The 26461-nt window shown below is 45.1% G+C and overlaps 1 protein-coding gene across 3 annotated transcripts in view; it reads right to left on the bottom strand.

The window, feature by feature from the left end:
• Nucleotides 1-21318, bottom strand: part of PRMT2 (protein arginine methyltransferase 2) — a 38646-nt gene extending 17328 nt beyond the window's left edge. For all 3 annotated transcript variants that reach the window (XM_060151155.1, XM_060151157.1, XM_060151158.1), the window contains exons 1-6: nucleotides 21208-21318; nucleotides 19882-19978; nucleotides 13845-13952; nucleotides 13001-13183; nucleotides 8601-8762; nucleotides 7526-7690 (exon numbers count right to left, since the gene is read on the bottom strand). In XM_060151155.1, coding sequence (XP_060007138.1) covers nucleotides 7526-7690; nucleotides 8601-8762; nucleotides 13001-13183; nucleotides 13845-13952; nucleotides 19882-19920 — 657 coding nt within the window. In that variant the 5' untranslated portion in view covers nucleotides 19921-19978; nucleotides 21208-21318. The remainder of the gene's footprint in view (nucleotides 1-7525; nucleotides 7691-8600; nucleotides 8763-13000; nucleotides 13184-13844; nucleotides 13953-19881; nucleotides 19979-21207) is intronic.
• Nucleotides 21319-26461: the final 5143 nt, after the last annotated feature.

Below are 26461 nucleotides of genomic sequence, written 5' to 3'. Positions count from 1 at the left end.
ACAAGAAATCTGAACAGACCAATTACTATTAGGAGATTGAATCAGTAATCAAAAACCTCCCAACAAAGAAAAGTCCAGGACCAAACTGCTTCACTGACAAATTCCACCAAAAATTTAAAGAATTCATACCAAACCTTCTCAAATTCTTCCAAAAACAGAAGAGGAGGGAACTCTTCCAAATTCATTTCTCATTCTACAAGAGGCCAGCATTACCCTGATACCTAAGCCAGACAAGAACACTACAAGAAAAGAAAATCACAGGCCAATATCCCTAATGAACATAGTTGGAAAATCCTCAATACAATATTAGCAAATCAATTCAACAATACATTAGGGGGAAAGGTCGGGGGAGGGTATGAATTGGAAGGTTGGGATTGGCATATGCTCGCTACTAAATGTAAAACAGACAATCAACAAGAACCTACTGTACAGCACAGGGAACTCTACTCAATACTCTGTAATAACCTACATGGGAAAGAATTTGAAAAAGAATAGATATATGAATATGTATAATTAAGTCACTTTGCTGTACACCTGAAACTAACACAACATTGTGAATCAACTATAATATAAAATTAAAAATTAAAAAAATACATTAAAAGGATCACACACCATAATCAAGTGGGATTTATTCCTGGGATGCAGGGATGGTTCAACTTAGCAAATCCATAAATGTAATACGCCACACTAACAAAATGAAGGATGAAAATCATATGATCATCTCAATATACGCAGAAAAAGCATTTGATAAAATTCAACTACCTACCATTATAAAACCTCTCAAAAAACTGGGCATAGGTGGGACATACCACAACATAATAAAAGCCATATATGACAAGCCCACATCTAACATCATACTCAATGGTGAAAAGCTAAAAGTTTTTCCTCTAAGATCAGGAACAAGACAAGGATGCCCCTCTTACCACTTTTATTCAACACAGTCCTAAAAGTCCCAGCACAGCTATTTGGAAAGAAAAAGAAAGAAAAGGCATCCAAATTGGACAGGAAGAAGTAAAAACGTCTCCATTTGAAGATGACATGACACTATATATAGAAAACCCTAAAGACTCCACCAAAAACTGTTAGAACTAATAAACAAAATTAGTAAAGTTGCAGGATACAAAATCAACAAAAATCAGTTGCATTTCTATACACCAACAATGAACTATCAGAAAGAGAAATTAAGAAAACAATCCCATGTATAATTATATCAAAAAAAAAAACCTAGGAATAAATTTAACCAAGGAGGTGAAAAATCTGTACATTGAAAACTAAAAGATACTAATGAAAGAAATTGAAGGAGACACAAACAAATGGAAAGATATCCCGTGTTCACGGATAGGAAGAATCAGTATTGTTTAAATGTTCATACTACCCGAAGAAAGCTACAGATACAATGCAATCACTATCAAAATTTCAATGGCATTTTTCACAGAAATAGAAAAAAACAATCCTAAAATTTGTATGGAACCACAAAAGACCCCAAATAACCACAGCAATCTTGATAAAGAAGAACAAAGCTAGAGGCATCACACTTCCTGATTTCAAACTAGAGTAATCAAAACTGTATGGAATTGGCATAAAAACAGACACATAGATCAATGGAACAGAATGGAGAGCCTAGAAATTAACCCATACATATGAGGTCAACTAATTTTCAACAAATAAGCCAAGAATAGACAATGGGGAAAAGATAATCTCTTCAAAACAGTGCTGGGAAAACTTGATAGCCACCTGCATAAGAATGAAAGCTCCTTGAGACACTGGTCTTGCCAATAATTTTACGGATTGGACACCAAAAGCAAAGGCAACAAAAGTAAAAATAAGTAAGAAGGACTACATTGAACTAAAAAGCTTCCACACAGCAAAGGAAACCATCAACAAAATGAAAAGATATACTATAGAACTGGATAAAATGTCTGTAAACCACTTATCTAATAAGGGATTAATATGCAAAATATATAAAGAACTCATACAACTCAATAGCAAAAATAATAACCAAAAAAAACCAATTTAAACTGGGCAAAGACCCTGAATAGATATTTTTCCAAAGAAGACATATAAATGGCCAATAAGTACATGAAAAAGTGCTCAATATCACTAATCATCAGGGAAATGCAAATCAAAACCACAATGAGATATCACCTCACACCTGTTAGGATATGTATTATCAAAAAGATAAGCAGTAACAAAAGCTGGCGAGGATGTGGAGAAAAGGGAAACTCTGTACACAGTTAGTGGGACAGACACAGTGGAGCTCCTCAAAAAATTAAAGATAGAACTACCATATGATCCAGCAATTCCACATCTGGGTTTATATCTAAAGGAAATGAAACCATTGTCTCAAAGAGATACCTATACTCCCATGTTCACTGCAGCATTATCACAATAACCAAGATATGGAAAGAACCTATCCATTGACAGAGGAATAGATGAGGAAAATGTGATTTTATATATTCACACACACAATGGAGTATTATTCAGCCATGAAAAAGAAAGAAATCTTGCCATTTGCAACAACATGGATGAACCTGGAAGGCATTCTGCTAAGTGAAAGAAGCTGGACAAATACTTCATGGTATCACTCATGTGTGGAATCTAAAAAAATCTGAACTCAGAGAAACAGTAGGAAAGTGGTTGCCAGGGGCTGTGGGGGTGAAGGAAATAGGGAGGGTCTGGTAATCGGGCACAAGCTTTCAGTAACGAGGTGAACAAGGTCTGAGGATCTGCTGTATACCATAGTGACCACAGTTGATAACACTGTGCTATGTAACTGAAATTTGCTAAGAGAGTAGAACTTAAGTATTCTCACTTTAAAAATAAAGGTAAATATGTGAGGTGACAGATGTATTAATTAGCTCAATGGGGGCAATTCATTGACAATGTATACAGATATCAAATCATCATTCTGTACACTTAAATACCTTACAATTTTGTCAGTTATACCTTAATAAAAGTGAAAATAGATAAAAGAAGTGAGCTTCAGGAGAGAGTAATTTAAAAACTGAGAATTTTTAAAACTTGGAAATGGGCCAGTAAGTGAATATCCCATCAATTTATGAAAACATATATATTTTTTAATTGGGGTATAGTTGCTTCACCACGTTGTGATGGTTTCTGCAAAGTGAACCAGCCATATGTACACACATATCCTCTCCTTTTGGGATTTCTTTCCCATTTAGCTCACCACAGAGCACCGAGCAGAGTTCCCTGTGCTATACAGCAGGTTCTCATTAGTTATCTATTTTATACATAGTAGTATATATATGTCAGTCCCAATCTCCCAATTCATCCCACCCCCCACTTCCCCCCTTGGTCTCCATATGTTTGTTTTCTATGTCTGTGTCTCTATTTCTGCTTTGCAAATAAGTTCATCTGTACCATTTTTTTAGATTCCACATATATGCATTAATATATGATGTTTATTTTTCTCTTTCTGACTTACTTCACTCTGTATGACAGTCTCTAGGTCCATCCACATATCTATAAATGACCCAATTTGGTTCCTTTCTATGGCTGAATAATATTCTATTCTATATATGTACCACATCTTCTTTATCCATTCATCTGTCGATGGACATGTAGGTCACTTCCATGTCCTGGCTATTGTAAATAGTGCTGCAGTGAACAGGGAACCCTCTTGCACTGTTAGTGGGAATGTAAATTGATACAGTCACTATGGAGAACAGTATGGAGGTTCCTTAAAAAACTAAACATAGAACTACCATACGACCCAGCCATCCCACTACTGGACATATACCCTGTGAAAATATGTATCTTAAGTTTACTTTTATCAAAGCATGTTCATGTCAGGCTCTAAACCAACATATGTGTGAGCACTGAATTAATTCACCCTTAATTCATGCTGATTAAACTCCCTACCTTTAGCTGCTTAAAACACACACAAACACACACACACAGAAACAAAAAAGCAGAAAAAGAGAAGAAGAAAAGAACAAGGGCAACAAATAGAAAATGGTAATAAATACTGTAGATATCAATCCAACTATATCAATAATCACTTTGAATGCCAATGGTCTAAATACACCAATTAAAAGAGAGACTGTCACAGTGGATCAAATAACAAGAAACAATTATACGCGGTCTATAAGAACCCACTTTAAATATACAGTTATAGATTAAAAGTAAATGGATGGGGGACGTGGTCCAGTGGTTAGGACTCTGCACTTCCACTGCAGGGGGCACAGGTTCCATCCCTGGTTAGGGAACTAAAATCCCACATACTGTGCGGCGCAGCTCAAAAGAAACAAACAAAGAAGTAAATGGATGGAGAAAGATTTACCATGTAAACACTAATCAAAAGAAAGCAGAAGTAGCTATGTTAATTTCAGACAGAGCAGACTTCAAAGTAAGGAAAGTGATCAGGGATAGTGAGGGGCATTACACAATGATAAAGGGACAGCTCTCCAAGAAGACATAGCAATCTTTAATGTGTACGCACCTAACAACAGAGCATCAAACTGCATGAGCAGAAAAGTGATAGAACTGCAAAGACCAACAGATCAATCCACTGTCATAGTTGGAGACTTTGACAACCCTTTCCCAGAAACGGACAGAGCCAGCAGGCAGAGAACCAGTAAGGACATAGTTGAACTGACCACCACCATCAATCATCAGGATATAATTGACATTTATAGACTACTTCATCCAACAACAGCAGGATACACATTCTTTTCAAGCTCACACGGAACATTCGCCAAGGGAGACCACATTCCGGGACAAGAACAAACCTTAACAAATTTAAAAGAATAGAAATCATACAGTGTCTTCTCTCAGACCACAGTGGAAGTAACCTAGAAATCAGCAACAGAAAGATAATTGTAAAATTCAAAATACTTGGAGATTAAACACACTTCTAAATAACAAGGGGTCAAAAAAGAAATCATAACAGAAATTGTGCAAGTATTTTGAATTTTGTCAAATTTTTGTGCATTAATTGGTAGTCATGTGATTTTTCTTCTTTAGATTATTAATAGTCAATTACATTGAATGACTTTAATATACTGAACCAGCCTTGAATTCTGAAGATAATCTCTCCTCTGTTGCAGTGTGGTATTCATCTTATGTATTGCTCAATTCAATTTGCTATGATTTTCAAGGATTTTTACATCAATGTTCCTGAGTGCTACTGGTCTGTAGTTTTCATTTTTTGTACTAACTTTGGTTTTGGTATTAGTGTAATGCTGGTCTCATAAAATTAATCAAATATTTTATAGTTTCTCTATGTGCTTTGTTCTTAGAAAGATCTTCCCATTCCAACATCAGATGTATTTTTAGTGATTGTTTCATGTTTCTTTCCTTAAAAAAAAAGCTTAACTCTATAACCCATCTGGAATTTATTTCAGCATATGGTATGAGGAGGAATCTAATCATTTTCTCCAAAATAATCAATTGCTTCGGCCCCATCTTTGAATGATTATATAGCTGTACCTCACTGATTAGAAACCTCTTATTATTATAAACTAAATACACGTATATTTGGGTTTTTTCCCCAACTTTCTACATGTCAGCAGCAGAGTAGGAAGATGGGAGGGAGACTGGGGACCTGAGGTCTGAGAACAGGCAGTGGACAAGAGGGGAGATACCAGGGAGGCAAAAAAGCACAGAAGGGGGGCAGCCACAGGGGACGGAGGGTTCTGTGTGGGACACGGTATGGTCCAACTGATGGATTTGTGATACTGCCGGACTCACAGCCCCGTCTCCACGTCTGCCACTTGGCCCACAACGGCCACCACCGCCACACGGCCCCTCCCGGTCTGCACAAAACCACCAGGCCCTCCAGTTCCACGTGGTCAGGCACTTCGCCCTGAGCCACTCGGTACCCCAGGCTGTCCTCACTGTCCTGTCGCCACAGTCCTCACTGCCCCTCTGACCACACGTTCTGCAATGGACAGGTGGGGACCAGACTGCCGCGGGCTTTCTCCACCCCTTCGTTGCACGTGCTCCGCTCGGGCTGTCCCCCGTGACCACGCCCCCTACCGGCCCGGCCACGCCCCCTCCACGGACCCGGCATCTGCCGGTGAACAGGCCTCCCCAACCCCGCTGGCCCACCCCTCCGCCCCACTCCAGCCCTTTCCTCAGCCGCCCCCTCGGCCGGTGCATCCCCAGTGGCCTCTGCTGTGCCTCCAAGGCCCCTCCCCCGCACGCCCCAGGGGTCCCTGCACCGTCCCCCCTCTGCTCCGCAGGCCTCACTGTGCCCTGCAGTCCTGGGGCCTCCGCATCATGACCCCTACCCCACTCCTTCCAAGTCCTGGATGCCGCTGGCTGGCTACCTGACACACGCACGTCCGGGGAGGCAGAGAGCCCGAGTCCAGCCTCCCCCGCTGGACACATGCAGTCCCTACCCCGGCCCACACCACTGGGCTTCAGACACATAGGGGCAAGGACACCGAATCCCAGGTTTCTGCGCCCCGCCCCCTCTCCACCCCCCGCACCCCTCCCCTCCTCCCTCTTCCCCCTCCCCGCCCCCCACCCCTCCTCTCTGTCTCCACATAACCCCTCCCAGGGGCAGAGCGGGACCCTAGGCAGCCAGGCTTCCCCGACCCGCACTGCGCCAAAGGACACATCACCGCAGCCGGGCTCTCTGTGTCCCCACCACCCCAAGGTGCTCAATAACATTTACTGAAAGAACGCTAGCGTTCTGGGGGCAAAGGCTAATGCCCACTTCATGGATTAAAGGTGTAGCAAGTCCCTTTTTCCCGTGCATCATCTTGGGAATCCACAGCTGTTATTAACAACAAAATTCTATCATGGATGTTGAGTCTACTTACACTCTATCTCCAGACAACACAATTTCAACGAGGCTAAAGGCCCAATGTCATTTACTATCATTTTCCTCATCTTCGCGATCTGTAAGCAGTTAGGGCCGGCATTCTTGTTATTCATACAAGTTACTCACTTACTATTTGAATGGATTTCTTGCTGGAAACCCTGGTGGTGCTCTCCTCCCCTTCCCCCAGATGTCATTTTTCTGGGTTTTGACAGAGACTAAACTTCAGACTGGTGAGCCAGAAAGGGGGGTGGGCTGAGGGTCTGAGGAGACCCGCAGGTCCGGCTTCCACCCACCTCTCACTTACCCTCAGAGCACAGAGAGTTCGTAAGCAGGGTGGGTGGGCAGAACCAGAAAACTCTCCACCCCGACCCACGTGAGACTGGGGAGAGGATGTGGGAGAGCCTGGGCCTCGAGCTGGTCACGGATGCAAATCAGGCACTGCAGACAAAGATTCTGCTGGCATTAAAAAGCCACACATCAAGCACTGGCTATTCGCAGGTTCCCAAAGAGAACAGAGTTTATGTAAATCACTCACGAGAAAGTCACATTAACTTTGATTTAGATTTCTCATAAAGGCATTTTTTTAATCAGTTAAATATTCAAGACATTGAGCCAATGTTCACTCAAGAAATCAACTACACATCACCTTAGGAAAAAGGTCAAAATGAATCATGATTTATGAAGATTCCAGAGCCCAGAGCAGCCGCCCCAGCAGTGCCCGCTGCCCCTTACCAGCAGGCAGGTCCCCATCCACTCGGACACCAGCACGTCCACCTTCTCCGGCAGCAGCACGTCCTCCACCTTCTGCTGGAACACGGTGATGATGTCAGCGAAGCCGTTCTGCATGACCAGCTGCCCTGTGTGCTGGGCCATCTCACTGGCCTCCACCGCATACACCTGCACGTGACAGAAGCACCATCCGTGCGCGCCCCAGCCCCAGACGGCGGCCCGCTGTCCACTCCCCCAAGCCTGAGTCTCCTCGGCTGAGTCAGAGCCAGCAACAGAAGGCAGGCAGCGTGCTGGACGGCGGACGGCCACGCTGTGCCGCCTCCACCTGACGGAGCCCTGGGAGGACCTGCCTCTACTCGTAACTCCACTTTCTGCCTAAACGCAGACACAGGGCTGCAGGTGGACAGAAGCCTCTGCACCCACGTGGGCCGCCCACCCCAGAGCCCCAGGTTCCAACACACGCAGCGACACACTCGGTAACCGACACAGGAGATTCTTGGCACTCAAGTGAACAGTCAGACTTTTAGGGTAGCAGCGGCTAATTACAAATCCAGATTCTCAGGAGGTCCTGAACACTACCTCCTGGTCCTGGCAGGGTCTGGACTCAGACGGTCACTGCCCTGCGGTTGCACCTGTGAGCTAGGAACCTCATCCACCTGTGCTGGGGCCGTCGAGAGGCGGCACCTCTCCTTGGCCCGGACGGACTTTAACAGGAGGAGGACAGGAGCCCAGCAGGAGTCCCAGGGAGTGGTCCACCCTGTCCCTGCCAAGGGTCACTTTCGGCGGGGGAGGACACGGGACGGTGGTCTACACAAGCAGCCCAGCCCAGACACGTGGACGCACGTGTCTCCTTGCGTGACTGAAATAAGTTTCACAAACACAGCCCACCAGCTGCAACTCACTGGGATATTTTCTATTCTGTCCTATTCACTCTGTGCTGTCTGCGACTCATGAAACCCACGTCGCAGCCTCTGGCGGGCTCAGCCTACAAGAACGCGCCACCGGTTTCACCTATGAGGCAGGCGCTTCACCAAGACCCGGCTTCGAAGTTGTGAAAGAGCTGCTGCCTCCTACTCACTGCTCTAGGCTGAGCATAATGTGCACAGAAGAGGCTGATGATCCCAGTTCCACAGCCGACATCCAGAATCACTTTATCTTTCAGGGATTCTTTATTCTGCAGGATAACGTTGTGGTACTTAGTCGTTCGTGGCTGGTCTGCCAACATCTCCAAGTGAAGTTTCTAGGGGAAATACACATGAAGGGAGGGTCACTGCCTGCAGCTGGAGCTCTGGCTTAAGGCTGAGGGTTAGAGCCTGACCTACCCGCTCGGCCCCACCACCCCACACCTAAACTACGAGTGACAGCGATTAAAAAATAAAAGTCCAAAATATGCAGCAGACACAAGTCAGAGTAGACAGTGAAGGAATGACAGGGAAGCTTCCGGAACCCTCCCCGCTCAGCGCGCCGCACCGCCCCAACAGCCAGGCGAGCGGAGGGGCAGGTGTGGACCACGGAGACGGCGGCGGAGGAACGGCCACGTTGCCGACCAGACGCAACGTGGCCACGATCCGCCCAGAGCGAACGGCCAAGACTGGGGGAGGCTGCGGGAGGCGCACGCCCCCGCCGCGTCCTCTCCGAGCGGGGCCCTGCAAGGCCCTTCACGTGACCCCCCTCGCTGCCTGGGGACAGCAGGAGCCTCAGCACTGGAGGGAGGAGCGACCCCGCCGGCGCTCGGGCCTGAGCGCAGGTCCCCAGCTGCACTGCGGGCGGGACTTCCAACCTGAGGACACACTCCACGGGAATCGGCCGGTCCCCAGGGAGGCAGAGCAAGGCTCCTCCAGACAGTCTGGGGCCACAGAGGCTGCTGGAGCCCCGGCTGCAAGCGAGGCGGCACCCCCAGCACCCGTCCCCACGCCCCACGCCATGGAGACCCAGCTCAAGCGGCACCACGCACAGGGGGACAGGCGGCCCGGCCCCCCAAACCAGGTCAGCACCAACAGGAGGCCTGCACGGGCCTTGCGGACCCCATGGCTCCTCGGAGACGGACAAAGGGAGGCCACCGGGGTGGACGGAGTTGACACCCAGCTGTCCTGCCTTGCGGGGCCACCTGACGCGGAGTCAGAAGCAGGATGCGGAGGCCCCAGGGGAGGAGGCCGGCATGGCTGCATTCGCCTCAGACACGATACACTTCAGAGCGAAGAGCATCAGGTCGTCACAAGACAGGGATCACTTCAGCAAGAGGACATAATAATTCTAAATATTCTTGTACCTAATAACAGAGCTTTGAAGTACACAAAGCAAAAAGCCAGTAAAACTGCAACAAGAAACAGACAAATTCCCAGTTATAGTCAGAGCCTTCGACACCGTTCTCTCAGCAACTGACAGAAGCAGAAAATCAGAAAAGACAGAGACGTGAACAACACTTTCAGCCAACTTAATCCAACTGATAGAACACTTCACCCAGCCATTTACAATAATACACAAAAATATCTAGGAACAGATTTACCTAGAAAGGTACACAACCCTGTATGATCAAAACCTTAAAACTCCGACACATCACACAAGGCTTAAGAAATGAGAAAAGTCATCACAGAGATGTCACTTCTCCGTAAATTAATGCACGTTTTCCACGTAACACATTAGAATGCCAGACAACTGGATGGCGTGGAGTTAGGAGCACAACAAAACGATAATAAAACTAGTTTCGTTGCAGCAAAAATAGAAATGAGACTTTTCTGATAAACAAGAACAATAAGCAACAATGAACAGGCTGGGGAAACAGCATAAACAGGCCTGAAAGAGTTAAGGCATCTTGGTTATTCTTTAGCTGTTACTACTAACAAACACTGGTAGCTAGACTTGTCCTTCACAAAGCTAAACAAAGTTAGCTGATTCCACATGATCTGATTCCACATGAATCGTACCCTGCACCTGGCATTTACTCGATGCATTCACTTGTAGCAAATCACCCCTTGTAGCTGTTTACATTTCAGAAAGAAGGTCGCAGGCCGATAACCCAGAGATGAATGGACCCAATTACCAGGCTGCCTGACGCCAGCAGTGACTGTTTTAAAATACTGCAAGAAGAAGAAGAATGCAAGACCTTCACCACTTTGATCCTATCACTTATCCTGGACTGTGAGTTCCACCTACCAGACCCCCTGTAATTCCCCAGAACAGGGGGGCACAGTTCTTGAGGCGCTAGCCTGCTGGGTCTTCCCTTTGCCTGGCAAAGAAAATACAAAGCCTCTCTATTTCTTATTCTCCAAATCTCTGTCTCTGTATTTCTATTCGGCATCGGTGCACAGGGAGCCAAAATTTGCTGGCAACAGTTTCAAAAAAATAAACAGACGAGGCCATGAAAATGCTAAAAATTAGGAGAACTGCTAGAGGCCTAGCTCTTCCAATCATTGAAAAGCATCTGGACCTGCAGAAGAAATAACCAGATAAATGACACAGAACAGAGATTCCCAAAACAGACCCTAACAATTTGACATATGATAAATGAGCGTTTCACATTATGCAGAAAAGGAAGATTAACCAAAAGCTGGAACAGCTGTATATTTGTGGGGAAATTAAGTCGAATTTTACCTTATTCTTTACAAGTAAATTCCGGATTGATTTAAATATTTCATTGTTAAAAAAATGCAATCACAAAAGTTCTAAAAGAAAGCATGGATATTTATAATCTCGGAGTGAAGGCCTTGAAAATAGGACACAAACGCAGAAGCTACAAAGAAAAGAAGGACAAATTAGACCATATAAAGATAAAAAGTTCCATGGGGGAAAAACAGCAGCAAATGGTCAGTGTGATTGATAGATATAAATACAAGCTAAACTGCCTATTTAACATATAAATTGACAGAAATCAAACAAAAAATGGGCAAATTATATGAAAGTTTATCAAAAAATAAGAAATACAAAAGGCCAATAAGATATGAAAGAAGATCAATCTCACTTTAAAAAATGGAAATCAAAACCGAGATACATATTTCACCTTTAAGACTGGAAGTCTTTTTTCACTCTGAAGACTTGTGGTGGTGAAATACACCTTCTATGCTGTTGATATCTTTCTGGCGGTCAACTTGGCAAGATCCACCCAAGTAAAAAACACATACATACACCCTTCAAATTCACCCAGTGGAAATTCCAGCAAAGGTTTAGCAGGATTGATGTAGGAGGACATCCATTACAGCATTGCTTGCTGTGATGAAAACTAAATATGATCCTTTTCAAATCAACACAATACTCCGCAGCTGTTGTAAAGAACAGACCTTCAAAACAGTACAGCTGCGTGAGAAGAGCAAGGTGAAAAACTGTGTGTGAAACTATTCCTCTTCTATAAATTTAAAAGAATAAAACAGATGCAGCTTAGATTTGGAAGAAGCATAAGCACTGTTGCTGAAAGAAATCTCAAGGAGCAGAGTGAGGAGACAGACTTCAGATTACCACTATGTCTTTCTTAGTAGATGGAAACCTCTAAATATGTACACACATCAGTGGTTTTTCATTTCCTTTAACATTTTTAATTGTCAAATATGACACACCTACAAAAAAGTACACTAAAAAGTACTTTAGAGTTTACTTAACATAGTTACATTCCAAACACTCTTGTACCCACACCAGAACCCTGCCAGTACCCCTGAGCATCTCACCCGGCCTTGCCAAACATAGAACACCCCCTTACCAGTAACCACCATCCAGATTCTCAGGGGAATCAGGTCCCTGATCTCTAGAGCTCCACAACTTATATATACATTCATAGGCAACACCTTTTAACACTGCCTTATAACTTATATAACTGAATCAAACATAAGGTATTCTTTGATGTCTTCCTTCTTTCACTCAACATTGTATTTGCAACGTTCATCATGCATTTAGTTTTATTTAGTTTAAAATATAAACAGGGTTGTCTGGACCACAGGACTTTGGGTCTTTATTCACATTGGAAAAAAACAAACTAATAAGCTAGTTATTTATAGGTATTACTGTTGATTTATATAATTTTTTTGTATTTCATTTTTAATGTAAAAGTTATTACTTTTTTTTTTAAATACTGAGAAAGGTTCATAACTCCACTGCTCAAACAATATCTCTAAACCAGTGGTCTGCACATTACAGCCCGTGGGCCAGTCCAGCCCTCCACCTGCTTTTATATGGCCTACAAGCTAAGAATGGCTTTTACATTTTTAAACGGTTTTTAAAAATCAAAAGAAGAATATGACACATGAAAATCATATGGAAGTCAAATTTCAGTGTCTATGGATAAAGTTTTATTGGAACGCAGCCCTGCTCACTTGAAATTTTGTACAGCTGCCTCAGCATGTGGATGGCAGGGCTGTGCAGCTAAGGTGAAGAAAACATCTGTGGGCCCTGCTCTGAATGATGCGTAGAAGCCCAGAAATTATTTTTACACTTAGAACCTAAAACTAGCGAGAGGCTAGCGCCAGCTGGCTGGGCGGGCAAGGGAGGCAGTACCAGGGTCCCGTAGCTGCCGAAGTACTCCTCGTCCTGCCACGAGTCCTCGGGGCCCCAGTCCTCCAGGTGCTTCCCCAGGTGGTTCGCAGGGATGTACCCGCAGCAGCCGGCACGCTCACCCCACCACCAGTCGGCGGTGGTTTGTCTCAGGATGAGAATTTTTTCTCCTCTCGAAAAGCTGAGCTATAAAAACATACAGAGAAATGAAAATTAAAGAAAAACCTGCAGTTCGTATTTCCGTGATAAATCCCCCATCACTGGGGCCCAAATCACAGCAATTTCGAAAAGGAGTCAATGGGTAAATGCATCAACTGACAAGATATGAAAATGATACCAGGATTTTAAGATTTTTGTGGAATATCTACACGAAACAAAAGCACACCTTAATTGATATTTTTTTAAAAAAAAGATTAAACATTTTCAAACAGTGTAAATTTCTTAGAACAAAATTTCTAACAGCCTCTTCACCGTAACTCAGCTAGGTGGTAGCTGATCCGCTTACTGGAGGCTTATGCTAAGAAATTCCTATTACAAAGTAAACAATGCTCATTCAAGTAGATATTTTTATTTACACCCAATTTTTCATTAATTGGAATAGGTTCTAAGTAAGGGTTTCAAAGCAGAAACTGAAGCAGGTACCTCCACCCCCGTTCCTCACCCGGGAATCCTTCACATCAGGCTTGGGACCCGAATTTGTTAGGCTGGGAGGGTCACCCACAGGTCTCCTGTGGCAGTGAAGTATCTGAATACTTCTTTATTTAAATCTGCTATGACTTCTGCAAATTTTACATCTAATCCTGTCCCTGAACATGCTGAATCCACAAAGCATAACCCACATGGCTACCTGCGTCTCATCGGTGGCAGAATAGTCTGCGATGGCCACGAACTCCTCGGGGTGCACAGTACCCTGGAGGTTCCCCTCCTCGCCCTGCACGGCGGGGTCCTCTCCCTCCTGTTCAAAGCAAGGGAGAAAGGGAGATGACTGTGGGGCTGCCCTTCCTCTCCTCCCTTCTCTCTGCCTGTCTCTCCACCTGTCTCTGCCTCCCCGTCTGTCTCCATCTCTGTTTCTGTCTCTCTCTCCACCTCTGTCCTCTCCATCTGTCTCTGTCTCCGTCTGTTTGTCTCTGTCCCTCTCCGTCTGTCTGTCTCTGCTGTCTCTGACTCTCTGTCTCTGTCCCTCTCCATCTCTGTCTCCGTCTCTGTCTGTCTCTGCCTCTCTGTATCTCTGTCTCTGCCTCTGTTTCTGCCTCTTTCTCCGCCTCTGTCCCTCTCCGTCTCTGTCTCTGTCTGTCTCTGCCTCTCTCTCTGTCTCCGTCTCCATCTCCATCTCTGTCCCTCTCCATCTCTGTCTCCATCTCTGTTTCTGTCTCTCTCCACCTCTGCCTCTCTGTATCTCTGTCTCTGCCTCTGTTTCTGCCTCTTTCTCCGCCTCTGTCCCTCTCCGTCTCTGTCTCTGTCTGTCTCTGCCTCTCTCTCTGTCTCCGTCTCCATCTCCATCTCTGTCCCTCTCCATCTCTGTCTCCATCTCTGTTTCTGTCTCTCTCCACCTCTGCCTCTCTGTCTCTGTCTGTCTCTCTTGGCTCCAGGTTATTAGGATGGTTTCAAATCAAGATTCACGTGACCACGTTTTCATCCTACAAACACTTGGGGTCGTCTCCACCAGCAGAATGAAAGGATCTCACCCTTCCTCCACCTTGACTTTAGTCTCTAGTACAAAATGACTCGCATCCTTAAGTGAACGTCAGAGAAAGAACAGGAGGCACCGTGAGTGACCACTTAGTGACTGACCCCATCAGCAGCAACGCTCTGAAGGTGGTGACCGGCCCAGGAGAAAGCAGCCCTGTCTGGGTGTCAGACCCGAGGGCAGAGCTGGGCGGCCGTGCTGAGGGCCGACAGGGGGCAGGGCGCAGCCCTCGGGGCGCACTGCTGCTCAGGACTGGAGAGCGCGCCCTGGGTCTCGGGTCTCCGCTGCACGCGGCCCGCCTCCCCTTGTGTCCAAACGGGTCTCCCTGGAGGCCACCCCAGAGGCGGCAGGGCCCCAGCTCGCGATCCAGTTCACTGCAGCAACCCCGCCCGGACATACGTTTAAACAGATTTTCCTAAACGTAACCATCATTCATGTTCATTTTAGAAAATGTGTGGAAGAACAAGAGCACAAAGAGGAAAATTAAAACTAAGTGTGAGCTTTGCTCATTGGTCAGAGATCAATGACGGTAACATGCAACCATTACAGCGCTGCAGGCTTTCTTCACGTGCACACGCAATACCTCCTTATATGGTGTTTACCGGGATCATAAAATTCTGCCTCATGACATATTTTGCACTTATTAAATTCTGAACATTTTTCCCCATCATTAAATACACTTCTAAGCACATTTTCAGTATCTCATAGTATTCCATTCCATGAATTATTGTAACTTATTTATCAAATCTCCTATAAACATTTAAACTGTTTTCAGTTTTGACTAGTATAAAGTATGTTAAGGTGAACTTTAATATGAATCGGTCTGTCCCTGATAGTTTTCTTAGGACAAATTCCTGAATATGACACTGAGGGTCAAGGTCTTTTACGGCTTTGACACCACCACCTGATGCCTTCCATGGGGCGGCCGCTCGAGCTCCTGCACGCGAGGACATAGCCTCGTGAGTTCCCCGCGCCTGATCAATAGAGGATGTTCATCACTGCAGCCTCTGCCAGTCTGAAGGCAAGAAATTACCTCTTGGTTACCTCCATTTGCCTTCCTTTGATTATTAGTGATCAAACATGATTTTACCTATACACTGGTCGTCTTTTTTATTTTAATAATCACCTGTTTGTATCCTTTGCACATTTTCCTATCACAGTAACGCGATTCATTTCTGCTCACCCTCGTCCTGTGCGGCTCCACCCGCGCTGTCTGTCACCGGCCCCCCACACCCCCGACCCTCATGGTTGCCTGGTGTACATGGAGAGGGAGGAGGGTCCCCACACCTCCCGTGCTCGTGTCACACGTGCGCGCACACAACGTATTTTTTCTTTTGACATCGCTTTTTTTTTTTTTTGCGGTACACGGGCCTCTCACTGTTGTGGCCCCTCCCGTTGTGGAGCACAGGCTCCGGACACCCAGGTCCAGCGGCCATGGCTCACGGGCCCAGCCGCTCCGCGGCACGTGGGATCTTCCCGGACCGGGGCACGAACCCATGTCCCCTGCATCGGCAGGCGGACTCTCAACCACCGTGCCACCAGGGAAGCCCTGACATGGCTTTTTGTAAAAGATACCAGACAGTTTAAAAAATTTTTTCTTTTTCACTCACACAGTAACTTGTGGCAAACTCCCCACCTGCAGAACTCTACATAACATACGTATATATGTTACGTACGTACACATGTACATACATAACATATGGCTACATAACATTCCGCAGCGGGGATTCTGCCTGAGCCTTCAGTCATCTTCGACTGATGGACTTGCTCTGGATGTCGTCTTCTACCGCCACAACGTCTGTGCACATTTATCCTGACATGATGACATTTTATCTCTATGAGACAGAGTGACAGGGCTGAAACATAAACATAGTTTTCACTCAAACATTTGTCAGATTCTTTCCATAAAGGATGTGGCACCTCACACTTCAGCAGCAGTGCATGGAGTAACCGTCTTTAATTTTTGCCAGAGGAATAGGTGTAAAGACTCCAGAAAAGGTAAACATGTAGGGAAACACTATTACTTATACTTTATAAAAAAGACTTTTGATAGTATAGAGAAACAATAATAATTTATTGTGGGTTTATAGCATATACAGAAGTAAAATATGTTACAACAACAGCACAAAAATAGCGGCTGGTAAATGGAACTAATTTAGAGGATTCTTGTGAAGTGGTCAAAAAAAAAAGACTAGAATAGGTTAAGGATGCATATCGTAATTTCTCGGGTAACCATCAGAATAATATTGGGGTGGCCAAGAAGCTTGTTCAGGTTTTTCCATAACATCTTCAGAAAAACGCAAGCAAACTTTCTGGCCAGCCCAAAAAGGTACAGCTAAAAAGTCAACAGAGGAGATAACATGGAATTACAGAGAATGTTTTATTAATCTAAACGAAGGCAAGAATGGAGAAAGGTAAAAAGGAAGAATTGTGACAAACAGAAAACAAACAGCAAGATGTTAGGCTCATGTTAGACTTACGTTACATGTTAATGGACTGAATACTCCAATTAAACGGCAAATATTATCCGACAGGAAAATAAAAGACATAACTATAAGCTCTTTACAAGAGGAACACTTTAAATATATGGAGTTAGTGTGGCTGAAAATATAGGTATATATGTGCCTGTGTGCCACGCAAACACTAAGACAAAGTAGATGCAAGGCAAGAAGTATTAATAGGTAAAAAGAGACTTCATAAAAATAAAAGGGTCAACTAATCTAGAAAACAAAAACTAACCTAAACATATGCACCAAATAACAGAGATTCAAAATATATGAAGCAAAAAGAGATAGATCCAAAAGGAAATAACAAAAAAAACAGACAAATCCACAGTCACTGTGGAGATTTTTGAAACTCATCTCTCAGTAATTGATAGAACAAATGGACAAAACATCAAACAGGATATAGATTTGAGCAATACTAATAACCCATTTGACAGTGAAGACATTGAACACTACACCCAACAACTGCAGAACAACTTAGTCTCTGCAAGTGCACATGGAACATCCACCAAATAACCCTTACGATGAGACCATAAAGCAGGCCTGAATAAATTTCCAAAGATTGAAATGTTATATTTTCTGACCAAACATAATCAAACCAAAATTAAATAACAAAAATATAAAATTTCCCACGTTTGGAAATTAAGCAACACACTTCTGAATAGCCCGGAAAATTTCTAATTTCCATTGTGATATATTAGAAAGTATTTTAAGTGAACAATAATGAAAATACAATGCATTTAAATGTGTGAGGTACAGCTAAAGCAGTGAATAGAGGAAAAGTTACAGCTTTAAAGATATATATATATATATATATACACACACACACACACACACACACACACACACACACACACACACAATATATATGAAAAGAAAGGTTTAAAATCAGTGATCCAAGTTTCCATCTCAGGATGCTATGAAAAGAGAAAATTAAACCCAAATAGAATAGAATAAAGGATATAAAAGCAGAAATCAATGAAATAGAACACAGATGGACAAAGAGAAAATTAACAAAGGTTTCTTTGAAACATAAAATTGATAAAATCCTAAAAAGATAAAACGCAAACTGTGACTATCAGGCATCTCTTCTGTGATGAAGAATGTTATTACCAGGATGAACACAAATATTATTGAAATACTACCATGACTCATAAATAACCAGGAAAACTAAAATCACAAGATACCATTTCTAACCCACAGACTGACCAAAATTAAAAAGCCTGATGTTCTCAAGTGTTAGCAAGCACTTGGCTCCTGGCAGACCTGTGAACTGGTAAACCACCTGGGAGAACAATTGCTCATTATCTAGTAACACTGAAAATATGCAATCCCTTCCATCCTACAATGCCATTATTGGGTAAATACCCTGGAGCACATGTGCACAAAGAGACACACTGAAGGATGTTCACTGCAGCACTGTTTGAAATAGAGAAAAACTGGAAGCAATGTAAGTGTCCAACAAAAGGGAAAGAGATAAAATGTGGTATATACCTAACGTACAACAGTAAGACTGAACAGACCTACATACCTGCCTATGAATGTGATACATTTCATATAAGGAACACACTACAGGGACCATCCTTCAGGACTAAACCAGCTGTACCCATACATTAAAGACAAATCCCTCAAAAGTAACGTAGGTGGAAAAGGCAGGCTGCAGAGCACACACAGACTATGACACCACTTAGGTAAATTCTAAAAAGCACACAAAAACAGTATCATATGCTGCTCAAAGATGCCTACTTAAGGTATAAAAGTATAAAAGATGGTGCAGAAGCACAAATATCAATTCATAATTCACAGTAGTGTTTGCACTTGAGACAGAGGAAGAAGAATGGGACTGGGGTTGGGGAACAAACTTTATTTATGTTTTTTTATTCATATATATACTTATATTCTGAAGTAAATATAACAAAATGTTAGCAAGTTTCCACTTCTGTGTAATATGTATTGATACTTGATGTCTGCAATGTTATTCTGTAAATGTTCCAGTAGTTTTTAAATTTCTCAAAAGAAAATTAAGAGATCCATGAAATTAAAACTTTTATGATTAATTTTAATCATATTTTAAGAATCATATTTTCATAATTTTAAGAAACAGATTAATGAAATGATCCAACTATAAATAAAATTTCTATATATAAAAACCCAAATGAATTTAGAACAATAATTAGAATGTAAAGAGAAAAAAATGTTAAAATTGACATCACAGACATGAAAATGTTTTTTAAAAAACATTATTTATTAGAGTATTCTGGTTCTTAATTTTACATAATTGACATTCCTTTAAATTTAAGGTGACTTTTTTTTTTACTGTTAACTTGAATGAAATTATATGTGTGTCCCAGGCAGATAAACAGTATGAATATATAAATCTTTTCTAATGTCCAACCTGTCTCTAACATATTATGTCTGGGATGTTTTTAAACAACGAAAAAAAAAATGTGCTTTCTTCACCAGCTCAAGTGCCAAAAATGGAACCCTAGATTCCTGGGAAGTGTTTACAGTGCCCATTTCAGAATGTCATGTGTGACCTTTACACACTGTGCATTTCCTTTATTTAAGCATCCCCTGGTTAGTGGCCACCCTCTAAGGTCCAAGGAAAATGCCATCACGCTGGGCTGAGCTCCACTCTCTGTGATGGTCCTGGTCTTTAAATACAAGTTCTCACACAGCAGAACCGAAATTACCTGCAACTCACTTCTGGGGCAGTCACCTGGTGTTGCCATAATTCCTTTGGGATCTGCACATAGCTGCTGCTTTAATGTTTCATTTTCCCCTCCATTTCTATTTTAAAAAGAGAATGAGAAAATGCTTGTTATGTTGCATAATAATTAAGTCCACATAACTTCTAAAGTCCACGAAAAAGGTGCTCTACCAAATGGAAATAAATGTAAATGAACAGAAATGAAATTTATAAACACAATTCTTACAAAATCAATTGAAAGCATTTAAAATTTATGAACTCCAAACAGTATATATTTTCATCACTAGCCTGCAAGGTGTTAACTGTTCATTGGCCAAAGACTGTTAGTTTCTGTTAGATCACTGGGTTGAATTAAAACAATAAATTGATGTCAATTCCTTCCTTGGGGCCCTGACTACTTTAAATCCAATTAGGATTTCCTATCTGCGGCTTTAAAGTGTTTCCGCTAACAGGAACCAAGGTCTGCATCTCCCAGAGGCTTTTCTTCTCATTCTCAATCTTATTTTTCCAGTGACAGTGTAACCCATACTACGCTCTGAGATGGATGTGTGTTTTTTTCAATTATACAGCAATTCTTTGTTTAAAATGAGGGCTTCACTTTATCAATCAAGACCCAATACTTCTTTGGGTGACGTTTGTAATTATAAATACTAATACACATGCATTGCATTTTCCCTGGAAACACTGCATAGGGGCCAGAATGGGGCTGGGCTGGTGGGAGGGCGGGGCCGGGTTGACGGATGGGGCCAGGGTGGGCGGGGCGGGATAATGGGGCGGGGCCTGGATGGGGCGGAGCTCGGTTGAGGGGCGGGGCAGGGTTGGGGGAGAGGGCCAAGGATCCTGAAGGGCAGGTGGCCAACGGGGTGGGGAGAGAAACACGGGAAGAGAGGATGAAGGGAGGGGCAGGGCGTGACGCGTGAGCAGAATGGGTAGTGAGGGAAGGGAATGTGACCTGCTCTCTGAGAGGGTGGGAGATTGGCCCGGAAGCCAAAGGCCGACGGGATGTGGGCGTGGCACTGGGGCGGGGCTAGGGGAAGGGCGGGGCACTGTGGGCGTGGTTGGGGAGATCGCGGGGCTGCGGGGCGATGGGTGTGGCGCCGTAGGCGTGCTCGGAAGGAGGGCGTGGCCCTGGCGGGGGCGGGGCCCCAAGCTCGAGGTCAGCACAGAGGCGGGAAGGCGCGGAGAAATCTCGATAGGGGGCGGCGGCCTCGGACCGCCCGCTGACGCACACTTCGGGCGAGGACCCCTCACCTGGCATGTCCTGCCCTACGCGCGGTCCAGCCGCCCGAGCTGCCCACGGGAAACCTACCTCAGCCGCGCTTCTCCGCTGAGGTTGGCGTCCACACCTCCGACACGGAGGGGCAGCCAGCACCCACCAAGAACCCGAGCCGCCGCCCTCAGCCCGCGCAGGCGCAATGTACGCAGGCTGCCCGAGTAGAAAGCCCCGCCCTGGAACCGGCTTCGCGCGCATGCGCCGCCGTACACGCCCCGCTGTCCGGAGAGGGGAGCCAACGCCCTGGACTGCGCAGGCGCAGTGCGCTCGGGGGCATCCCGGCGAAGACTCGGTCCTGGACCGAGCGCCTAGCGCAGGCGCGCCTCGCGGATCCCGTCTTCGGCCGTTGCGCGAGCCCGGGCGCTGCGCTCCAAGCGTGCGGGCTCGGGCTCGCGTCCCCGGGCGCTGGGGGCAGCCCGGGGAGGGGGCGGGGTGGCGGCGCAGGCCACGGGGAGCGGGAGCTATCCTGGTCTGGGGGTCAGAAACCCGCTATGAATGACAGAAGCGGCTGATTTCCGGAGCAGGACCCGCCTTCTTGTGCTTTTCTTGTAATAATTCAGTTAACCTTCCCAATCACACTGTGAAGTGTGAACCTTGTCTCGTTCTTTCCAGTTGACAAATGGAAGCAGAGTGATTTTTTATTTATAAACTTCCGAGAGGAAGGTTGGGATTTAAAGAAAAACAATAACGGTATTGGCCACTGCTATGTGGTGGTCTAATGGGGGTGGGGCAGGTGGTGTCTGGAGCCGGAAAGGTAGTTGAAGGTGGTCAAAATCCTAGAGAAAGTAGGGTGGCGGGTGCCAGGGCCTGGGAGAGCGGAAAATAGGGAGACGATGTGAATGGGTGTAGGGTTTCAGTTTCACAGGATGATGAGAATTAACGGGGATGAATGCTGGCGATCGTTGCACAGCAATGTGAGCTATTTAATATCACTGAACTGTACATTTATAAATGGTTAAGTTTTATGTGTATCTTACCATAATAAAAAAAAGAGCAGGAACACAAATTACCAATATACGAAATGAAAAAGGAATTCAGTACAGATGCTGTAGATTTTGTAAATTTTGTAATTTTATAAAACTTTGTCCAAAAATTTTAACAAATTAGATAAATTAGACAAATTCCTTGAAGAACAACTTACCAAAACTAAACGAGAATATTTAGGAAATCTACATAGTTCTAGATTTTCGAAAGGAATGAATTTCATAATTTAAAATCTTCTTACAAAGAATACTCCAGGGGCTTCCCTGGTGGCGCAGTGGTTAAGAGTCCGCCTGCCGATGCAGGGGACACGGGTTCGTGCCCCGGTCCGGGAAGATCCCACGTGCCGGGGAACGGCTGGGCCCGTGAGCCATGGCCGCTGAGCCTGCGCGTCCGAAGCCTGTGCTCCACAACGGGAGAGGCCACAACAGTGTGAGGCCCGCGTACCGCAAAAAAAAAAAAAAAAAAAAAAAAAACCGAAAAACATTTTTTTAAAGAATAGGCAAACCACAGACTGGGAGAAAGTATTTGCAAAACATCTACCTATCAAAAGGTTCCTATATGAAATATATGACTCCTAAAACCAAAAAACTAAATTAATAAACAAATAAATAGAAATGGGCAAATGACTTAACAGACACTTCATGAAAGAAGATATACAAACAGTCAATAAGTACATGAAAAAAGTTCCTCAATATTGTTAGTTGTTGGGAAAATGAAAATCAAAACTCCAATGAGATACTTTTACACAGACTGGCTAAAATTCAAAAGACTGACACCCAAATGTTGGGACGGCTGTGGAGCAAACATAATTATCATACATTGCTGTGGGAGTATAAAATACAAGAGGCGCTACGGGAAAATGTTTGGCCTTTTCTTGTAAAGTTATACATATTATATAAGTTGGCTCTGGCTGCCACAATAAAATACCACAGACTGGGCGACTTAAACATCAGACATTTATTTTGTCTCAGTCTGGACGTCCATGATCAAGGTACCAGCAAATCCGGTTCCCATGAGTGCGCTCCCCTGGCTTGTGGACGGCCACCTTCGCGTTCTGTCCCCACAGAGCTCAGAGAGACAGGCTCTGTGTCTCCCCCTCTTCTCATAAGGACACCAGCCCTATCGAATTAGGGCCACGCCCTTCTATCTTCATTTAACCTAAACGGCCCCCTAAAGGCCACCTCCAAGTGCAATCACACTGGGGTTGGAACTTCAACATATGAATACTGGGGGATCACACTGATCTACCCTACAGCCCAGAAAAAGAACTCCAAGGCATTCTCCAAAAGAAATGCAAGTGCCTTGCCCAAGAATGTTTATAACAAAAAAGTTGGTACCATTCTAAATGTTATTGAACAGGAGAATGGATACACAAACTGTGGTGTATTCCCACAATGAACACCGCTCACGAGATTTACTTTCACGTCGGTGAAATCACGACCAGCTTGAACTAAAAGGGACTGAGATCATTCAAAATGAAACCAGGCTGCCGGGGACCCCGACCTTCTAGGCTGAGGAGTCAGAAAAGGAAGGACGGGAGGCTGTGTGCCCTCCCAGGGAGCAGCGGGGGACTTGGACTGGGGAGTCTCCTGTAAGGAGCAGAACAGGCTCTAATCCAAACACACTTACTCCCGGGCCGGGGACCCTGGGAACTTGGCGCTGCTGATTTCAGGGCCGCAGCGAGCGGGCAAGGACACGTGCCTTGTGCTCCACGCTGCGTGAGTGGGAGTGTCTCTCATGTCTACCCTCCTGTCTCACCAGCATGTGCTGGGGGTGTGTGCAGGAAATTCAGACGACTTGTCTTCCTAGCTCACAAGTCTCTGCAACAAGAAGAGGTGCTGCTCAGGAGGCCCAGTGGCTACTAGACCTGACTATAATCATGAGATGCTGAGCTTCAAGCCTGATGCCACAGTGGGATAAGATTTGGTGGGCGGCGGGGGCGGGGAGGGGGGGTCTGGGTACAGGGTGAGCAAACGCTTTATGTTTAAGGAATGTAAATACTTTGTGGCTAGAATGTTAAGTGTGGGAGATTGCAAATGCTGTCCTGAAAAATAAAACAGCCAGTTATTTTACCAGCAAAATGGATTTATTCGGGAATAGCAGAGGAATTGCAATTCAGGACATGCAGGCTATGGCAAACTTTAGGCAAGTCTAGAGAACACAGGAGAGGAAGGCCATTTCGCAGAGAAAGGGGGGAATTGGGAGGGGCTTCTTTGCAGGCAAGTCCACTGGAGGGAAGGGAGGCTTCAGGGTGACGGCTTCTCATTGGCTGGGCTACTGCTGGGCAGGAAGAAAACCCTCCTTCTCCTGCTGGGTGTAAAGTTGGCTTCCTCCGGCCCAGGAATGTGAACCGAGCTGGGATGGAAGGTACGGGGCGGGGGGATCTCCCCATTCAGGGCATCCTGACTCCATTTTAGATGAGGTTTCTCTTTCATTTTGGCCCCCAAATGGCCACAGTACTCTGCAGTTTTTCCCAGCAAGAAGTGGACCCGTTGAATCCTGGCTGGCCTTGCAATGCACCCACAGAAGTCGCAGAAGTGACCATGTGCAATTTCCGAGTTTAGGGTTCAAGAGGCCACTCAGTTTCCATCTCACTCTTGAAACCCATACCACCAGGTGAAAAGGCATAGGTGAGCCTGCTGGATGAGCAGAGATAGAGGGCTAAATCACACAGGCACATAAACACACGCACACACACACACACACACGCGCATATGCATGCACATGCACACAAACACAAACACAGAAACACACAGGCACATGCACACCACACACACATACACACCTGACAATCAGTCACCTCCAGAACCAAAGCCACCTGGCTGACCAGCAGTAACTACAGACAGGAGTGAGTCCAGATGACACCAGCATAAGACCTGCCGAGCTGAACAAATCCCAAATAACCAATGCACAGAATCGTGAGCTAAATAAATGATTGTTGTTTGAAAACACTAAACTTTGGGACAGTTTGGTATGCAGCAAAAGCTAATTGATACATCAAGGAATGCTAATTAAAACCATAATGAGTTGTCACCACACGCCCATCAGAATGGTTGAAAGACTAAAAATACTGAAGTGTTGGTGAGTACCTTGACCGATTAGAGTTACACGTTGCTGGGGGAGGGAGGATATAAGCCGGTATAATTATGTTAGAAACTATTTGGGAGTTTCTGGTAAAGTTAGACATATGCCTGTCCTGTGATTCAACAATTCCACTCATAGGTATGTGCCCCCTCCCCCCAAAATTGCATACGCGCCTCGACAGATAGGTGCAAGAAGGGTGCACAGTGGAGGGATGGCGTGAAGGAATCTTCTGGGGTCCTGGAGTGGGTCCGTATCTTTAAAAAGGTGCAAATGGGTGTTGTATACTATGTAAGCCACACAATGTAAAGTACACCTCAATTGAAATTAATCTCTCAATGTCTTTAAAAAGATGTGTGCCCTCCACTGTGTGTAAGTAATTTGTGGATGGAGGGTGAACTGTGGGGGTTTTAAGGGCTGTAAAGTCTTTGACACTCTTCCCATCACATTCCTCTCCCTGAATCTGGGTGGGCTTTAATCAATAGAACAGGAGAACAGCTGTGACCTCTGAGGCCAGCTCACAAGCGGCCATGTAGCATCCTCTAGTTCTGCTGGAATGCTTGCTCTTGGGACCCAAGCCGCTCAGGGACCCACACAGATGCCAGATGTGCAACTGTGGAGGGGGCCAGGGGACCCACTGCCATCATTTGAGCGATTCCACTGTTCCAGGCTTCCCAGCTGTGGTCCCAGACATTGTGGAGCTGGAGCAAGCTGTTCCCCTGCACTCTGACCGACGTGCACACTGAGAATGAGGAAGAGGTTGAGGCTTTTACGCTGTTTGCTGGTGTTTCTTGTGTGGCGGTGGGAACTGGGGTGGAGTTTGGTGCTTCGACGTGGCTGCTGCCAAAGCAGGAGCCTAAAGCCTACAGCACTAGCTTGCAATCAGGCAGGAGCTGGGGGGCCTGCGCACCGGGGGTGGAGGCGTGGTCGACCACGGCAGGGGCAGCAAGACGATGCCCCTGGAGGCAGGAGGAAAGACCCCTGTTATTCAGCCCAGGAAGCCGGGCACCAGGGTGGCCTGCGTGCAAGTCGAGGTGATGCCAGGACTGGTGAAGCGGCTTCCAGACAGCGTCAGAGTGTCAGCGGCGGTCTTGCAGCTACACATCTAAGCTACGGTCAGGGAGAGAGGAACTAAAGAAGGATTATCCAATTTGCAAACAGAACTTAAAAGAGCTATAAAGGAGCCACGATTGGCTCAAAAATGAAACTATTTTTCACCCCCACC

Source organism: Lagenorhynchus albirostris, chromosome 5 (assembly GCF_949774975.1).
Source record: "Lagenorhynchus albirostris chromosome 5, mLagAlb1.1, whole genome shotgun sequence".
NCBI classification, from domain to species: domain Eukaryota; kingdom Metazoa; phylum Chordata; class Mammalia; order Artiodactyla; family Delphinidae; genus Lagenorhynchus; species Lagenorhynchus albirostris.
The sequence above is the reverse complement of the archived record's forward strand: the minus strand, read 5'-3'. Positions and strand labels throughout refer to the sequence as shown.